The sequence below is a fragment of the Aptenodytes forsteri genome, unplaced genomic scaffold, assembly GCF_000699145.1.
Source record: "Aptenodytes forsteri isolate BGI_AS27 unplaced genomic scaffold, ASM69914v1 Scaffold323, whole genome shotgun sequence".
In the NCBI taxonomy this organism is placed as follows: Eukaryota; Metazoa; Chordata; class Aves; order Sphenisciformes; family Spheniscidae; genus Aptenodytes; species Aptenodytes forsteri.
Genome location: NW_008795323.1, coordinates 1,417,699 through 1,424,602, shown reverse-complemented (window position 1 = coordinate 1,424,602; position 6,904 = coordinate 1,417,699). Strand labels below are relative to the sequence as shown.

General features: G+C 42.3%; 1 protein-coding gene across 1 annotated transcript in view; it reads left to right on the top strand.

Moving 5' to 3' along the window:
- Positions 1–4,429, top strand: part of RNF185 (ring finger protein 185) — a 12,125-nt gene extending 7,696 nt beyond the window's left edge. Inside the window, exons 5-7 of the mRNA XM_009280008.2 lie at positions 411–465; positions 2,460–2,577; positions 4,134–4,429. Coding sequence (XP_009278283.1) covers positions 411–465; positions 2,460–2,577; positions 4,134–4,231 — 271 coding nt within the window. The 3' untranslated portion in view covers positions 4,232–4,429. The remainder of the gene's footprint in view (positions 1–410; positions 466–2,459; positions 2,578–4,133) is intronic.
- Positions 4,430–6,904: the final 2,475 nt, after the last annotated feature.

The following is a 6,904-nucleotide window of genomic DNA, read 5'->3' as shown; positions in this document are numbered from 1 at the left end:
ATGCCCCATCCCTGGAAACATTCCAGGTCAGGTTGGACGGGGCTCTGAGCAACCTGATCTAGTGGAAGATGTCCCTGCCCACGGCAGGGGGGTTGGACTAGGTGACCTTTAGAGGTCCCTTCCAACCCAAACTGTTCTATGATTCTTTGATAAAAAATGTTCATGTCCTCAAGTTTCTAGCCTTTGCAATGGGACTTTGTTACTCAAAAGTGCAGTATCTTAATTCAGCAATGTAATGCTGAAGGTTCATATAGCTGGGTGGTCTACTCGCTCACACGCTACCGCCAGCTCTGCTGCAGCATGGCCCTGTGAGAGCGTGCTCTGTGTTTGTTCTGTCTTATTAACCAGGCTATTGCAGATACTAATGTCATGTATCCTTGCACTTGAGCTAATTTCACAACTTCCTGCAGAGAGAAAACTCCGCCACGACCCCAAGGACAGAGACCTGAACCAGAGAACAGAGGGGTAAGTGAAAAAACAAGCTCAAGCAGGTAAGTTGTTTTTATTGATGGTGGTAATTCATCCTGGAGGACATAAAGTGTGTGTGAGATCCTGTGTGAGGATCCTATAGCTTACATTTCTTGCTCATCCCCAGTAAGTTGTTCATGAATAATTGATAGCTGCGGTGTGGCAGAAAACTCCATTCCTATAGTACTCTTCAGCATCCCAAAGAATGGGCTAACTTGAATCGTGCTTCATGAAAAGAGCCCTGTGTGGCATCACTGGAAATGCTCTTCTTCATACTTGATTGTTCTCCATATACAAATACAAGGAACACTTTGCTTTGAAAATTCTTTATGGAAGTATATTTCCGTCAAACTATACCTGTCATGGGAATATATAACCCATGTGTGAACTTACTTTTTTGGCACTGACACCTGCTTCTAACATCTCTATGGGATGTTACTGTACCATGGCATTACAAGCAAAAGAATGTAGATATCTGTTGGGTACATGTTAATTTGAAGAGGGATCTGTGGTTTCGTTGAGAAGATTACATAGAGTGAATGTAAACAACAGCTGGCATAGGTTGAACAGACGTGGGAGTAGCCAGCAAGACAGACCACAGTGTTCTTTGGCACAATGGCAGTGAGCATGACCTGATGAAACAATTCCATATTTCTGTGTAACTCAGCCTAGGGTCCTTGGAGAGCATTTGTATACCTCATGCTTCAAGCAAACAACTCTGCTGGGTGTGATTAAGGAACATTTCTGTATTGAATGTATTGGGAGCGTAGTTGTTCTCTCTCACTGGGGAGTTGCCTTCTTATTAAATCAGCTGCTATACCTTGTTTGAACCTTTTAGCTGGTGCTGCCGTAAGTCAGAGGAATCTGGTATGAAGACATAGCAGTAGTAATGCTGCCCTCCTGTTTCCTATAATTGCAGGACCTGCCATGCAGAGTGCTTTGTTGTCCCTGATAGTTAATGGCAAAAGACTTGAGAAGAGTCATAGTCAAAAGACTAACCCCTCAAATCAAGGATCAACCCAGAAATGTCTGGTTTATGTTATATGAGTGAAATAATCTTTGTCCTCCCACTGTTTGGAGATGATAGACCAGAGGGTTTTTCAGAATTGGTATCACTGTTTTAATTCTGAGACCAGAGGACAGTTTGCTGGATTACAGAACATGGCAACTGTGAGCTCTCCGCAGTTTTTAAACATGATGCAACTACTTAGATTCATATACAGTTGGTTCTCAGATAGTACACTGCTTTTATACAGTAGGATTCATCTTGATTCAGAAGACTCATCTTTTGACTTGATGTGGAATTTTAGTCTGGATCCTGTAGGGGTCAATGTTGTTGCATTGTAACTCTTCCTTTTTTCCTCCTCTCCTTATGTCTTGCATTCCTGCCCCAGATGACTTTATCTGCCACCTTAATTAGAGTCCCCCTGGTAATTTTTTTTTGTACTGTTCTTCTCTATAATGCTGTATGCATCCCACTGGCAATTTATCACTTTACTGGATTATTTAATGATGCACGTGTATCGTGAAAATCAATGCAGGTCATTTTTTTTACAATGCCTTTCTTATAGTTATATGGCTAATAGCTATTAGTACAGAATTATTAATACATTTTAAGACATTCTAAATAGAATTGGTAATGTTGATTTTGATATATTGTCAGATATATACTATTTTAAGTTGAGAAACCTTACAGAAACGCTTCTGTTAATTTGTGGCCTTTAAGCAAGAATTGCGGTTCCTAGTTTTCATTTTCTCAAACTTTTGGGTTGCTCTGGCAAGTTTGCTACTGTGTGAAACATTTTAAGACCAGGAGAACTAAGAAGGTATTTAACAATAGTGTGGCAGACTCAAAGTTGCCAGACAGTATGATACTCCTTCAGCTGTAGGAAAGCCAGTGAGAGGGAGTGTCTGCACTTTTACAAAATATTCTGAAATAGGCTTTAAATGATTGGTACCTTTTTTCTCTTCTGTTGCTTTGTTCTCTCCAGGGATTCCAGGGCTTTGGGTTTGGTGATGGTGGCTTCCAAATGTCATTCGGAATTGGGGCGTTTCCCTTTGGCATATTTGCAACGGCATTCAACATAAATGACGGGCGACCTCCCCCAGGTACCATGCATCCTATCTTCTCCGAGAGTCCTGTCACAAACAGATGTTTTACAAACTCCCTTGTAACTTTTAAACAAACAGCCTGCTAAATGACAAAACTTTCTGAACGGTAAAGTAAATCAGTGTTGTATACAGAAACACAAAATGAGGGAAAACACCCAGTAGAGAACATAGTCTATGTCTTACAGGTTTTGTACAAGTGCTTATATAAGAAGCAAGTTTGTCACTTCCATATGATTTGCTGAAGGCCCTGTTGAGAGGACAGCAGAACTGGAGAGGGACAGTGGTACTGGAGACTTCTTCCCTTTAATTCAAATGTCTCCTCTGGTACTCCAGCAGACTCCCTCTGAAAAAGGAGACAAATTGGACTAGAGTTTCTAATAGTAATAAAACGGAGTCAGTAGGGGTGTATGAAAGAGACCCATATTTTGAAAACAGCAGGAAAGGACCATTCCCTGAAAGATGAGAAGGAAAAATTTACACTGGTGCTCTGTACCACAAAATAATGACAGCAAAGATTGTTCCTTTCTCAGAAATTTCTCTCTGAAACAGTCATCTGTATTCCACAAGAAGTAACTTTCTGGTGAAATAATTTCACTGGTTTTAACTGAGAAAAAACAGTTGGGTTACTCCAAGTAGTGGTCTCGCTCTCTAAAAATCAAGTAATCCCCAGAAAACCTCCTCCCCATCTTCACTGTAGACAAACTGAGTCTACCTGTTTTGAACAAGAAAACCTAGTGCCCAGGATTTTCTGGACTTCCTCTGTGAAAGGTTGTGCCTGGCAAATCATCTTCACCATGTCATATGGCATAGGAATTATGAGAAACAGAAATACATTCTTCATGTCACACCTGTGTTGCCAAGGACCTGTGCTGTCCTTGGGTCAAATTAACTTGCCTATTAACTATACTTCAGTGTCCACTGAAAATTTGTGTGGAGGTGTGACTGAGCTGCAGAGTATGTAAATATATGCTGTGGTAACAGCCATAATTTAATGAACTCCTTTATCTGCTTTTCATCTGTGGATTCAATACAGCAGTTCCAGAAAGGCACGGCTTGAGCTTTAGAGCTCATGTGCTTGTCATTAGTTCTCTTGGTCAAGGCTACACACGTAGCTTTAACCGTTTTACCATTTCCTGATTCAGAGACATTTCACCTTGATGGGGAGGAGCGCTCAGGTAGAGGTGGTAACATTCCTCAGGTTGGAAACAGTGAACTTAGTTCAGCACTCAGCAGTGAACTAAGCAGTGAACTTAGCTCAGCACTGTCCCCAGAAGTACTGTGAGCAGACCTGCCTGTACTCTAGCACTTGGAGCTGCCTGCTGCTATTAGTCATGAGCAGGTTTACCACAAGTCCTGCTTCAGGGAGCTGATGCTAGTCTTCCTTTTGATCTTCCAGTATGGCTGGCCAGTCTGAGGGTAGGAAATAGCAACAGTTTCTTACCAAGTAGATTCCTTGCATATCTTTCAATTTATGAATGTACTATGTTCAGAATATACACAATTCTGGAGAAGAGGAAGGAGCTGAACTGTTTTTTTTACTTCCTGTTTTCCAGCTGTTCCAGGGACTCCTCAATATGTGGATGAGCAGTTCCTATCCCGCCTCTTCCTGTTTGTGGCTCTGGTGATAATGTTCTGGCTGTTGATTGCATAGATCTTTTCCATTATTCTGTATATTCATGGCCAACAAGGCCACTGAAACAGTTACAAACTGCATCCCCATCCCATTTTAAACCTCTTGGTGTCTGGTTCCATAGCTAACTATGGGCTTCAGGAATTGGTGGTACCACAGCACGATGAGGAATCTCGCATTTTGCACCAGAGTTGGAAATTAAACATTGGTTAAAAAGCGTATTTCAGCTCAGCTATCTTGTATAACAGGTTCCTGCCACAAACCATGGGCCTAGCTTTGAGCTCTGCTCCTAAAAGGAGTGCTGCTTTGAAATCCCGTGCCAACCAGTGACACCAGGTTTATGTGAAAGACAGTTGCCCCAAGGTAGACTGGGCAGGTAAGGAAACTTCTGCAGTGTGATCAGTATCTCATGCTTGGCAACCACGATGGATCTGCCAGAGCTGCGGATGTTATTTAATGTCTTCACATCAACATCCAACCTTCTTCAGGAAATCATCTGCAGCACTGCTGAGACTCTTTGGGCACAGCACATGATGCACATGGAACCAGGTTTGGAGACTGGTTTCTTTTCTTGCTGTTATTTCCCGGCATGATGGAAAACCCCTCCTGAAGTGGTTCTGATGGCTGTTAGAAGAAGGGATACAAATTTATGCTGCAATTTTTTAAAGCCTGAATTTGCTGGAGCCAGACACTGGAAGATTCTCTCGTTGTGGAGCCAGGTGGGGTTGCTGAACAGTATGACGCACTGTCTGCCTCACCCAGCCCAGTTCCTCACTGACAAAACAGTGTTGTCTTCCTCGGTTCGGCGCAGCAGCCTGTGGCTGCACTCATGGATAATCCCCTCACAACTTTGTCACTGTAGCTACATTTATTCTTCCCAAGGCTTTGAGACTTTCTACGCAAAGTCATGTACTCCAAATAAAATCCTATTACAGATCTGAGATCAGCTTGTGTGGGGAGAGGAACAAAAGGCATCTTTACATGAGTTTTGAGGTTAAACTTGTCATATTGTAAAATCATACAGGAGGAAAAATGAGATCCTGCCTTTGCTAGCATATGCCACAGTAGGGAACGTATTTGGAAGAACTTCTCTCTACAGGTGCGTACAGCTACTCCATGCCACAGCAGAATGGCTATAGTGCAAAAGTCTCTGCAGTATCTACCAAAGATATTAATTTGAAGTGCTGGAGGAGACTACAACCATTTATGTGCCGAGGGGAAAATAGTTCAGAAGGTGAGCACTCTGTAGCCGTTTTGGAATCCTGTTGGGTATACAGCTTTAAAGAGTACTCCTGATGTATGTGTGTTGATTCCTTCAGAACAGCAGATAGGAGGGATTCCCTAGCAAGATGAACAGTTTTCATATTTCTCTGACTAGGCAATTCAATTTTTTTTTCTTACTGTTTTTAGATTATTTTGATTCAGATCGCTGATAGTCATAATGATTTCCTGCAAGATGAATATTGTGACTTCCCTGGCAACAGACAACTGACAAAACAAATCAACTCACAGAAACTTTGTTTCAATAGCTAGGGTTTTTCTAGTGTATGTATGAGGTTCCTGGGCAGGACACCTTAATTAATTGTTGTAGAAGCTTATTTATGTAATTATCAACTGTTCACTTTTAGTGTCAAGACAGAGGATGACTGAAGTTTAACTTGCCTACCTCCAAAATTCCATCTGGCAAGTAGAATGTTGCAAAGCTTCTGCAGTGTTTTGCCCCATCTAGTCAAATTTATACCTGACTGGATGATAATCTGGCAGAATATATTGCTCAACTATAAATAGTTGAAGTGGTGCTTCAACTTTTGTTGTGTGGCACTTTTGAGAAGCTTAACTTCTGTATATGGTTCTTCTCAAGCGCATAACTTGGTAACTAGGACCCTTTCTAGGAGAAAGGCTATTTATTGCATTCTTAGAAGCAACCGGCTGTAGTACAATGTCGCAGCTTTGACTTCCTGTCATGAGCAGGCAGCACCACCTGCTGATGAAAAGGGAAAGTTCATGTGGTAGTAAAAGGGATGTTTTCCTTCTCCTTTTTGTATTGAGAAACTCGATGCTAAGAGCAGAGGTTGTCCAGGGAGGAGTAGGGTATCCCTTTAAAGCCTTTTTCCGATAAAGAGGACAGAAAAGTGACTGTAATAGGTTCAAGAGGTATTGAAACTGATTTAACTAACACTTATGTTTTAAAATACAGAATTTTAATGGCTTGGGGTTTTTTTCAATCTATTGGTGAGAGACATAATGGATTTAGACGGAGGTAGCTGCAGAAACATGACTGAGAGTCCTTATTTTCTGGCAATACAAGAATGAAATAGTCTAAAAGTGTTAACGCTTTTGTTCCTACCTTTTTCTTGGTGTGCTTTTTGTATCGTACCACTTCCCCCCTTTGTACTCAGACTGCACACAGCCCATAATGGCTTGTTTAGTGCATTACCATTACTGTTCACTAATTTTCACTGTTGTGAAAGTGATTTAGAAATAAAAAATGGTTTTACATTGACCGGAGTGCGCCGCTATTCCTTTGTGCTTCGTGGACGGACTGAGGTGAGGCGCCTGCCCGATCCCTACCTCCAGGATGAGGAGCCCGTTGCTGGTCCGTGCCTCGGGAAGCGGGAGGGGCGGGAGCTCGCTTCTCCCTCACCGGGGCATCGGGGGCGTTCCGCGAGCGGCAGCGGTATCGGGGAGGCCGCG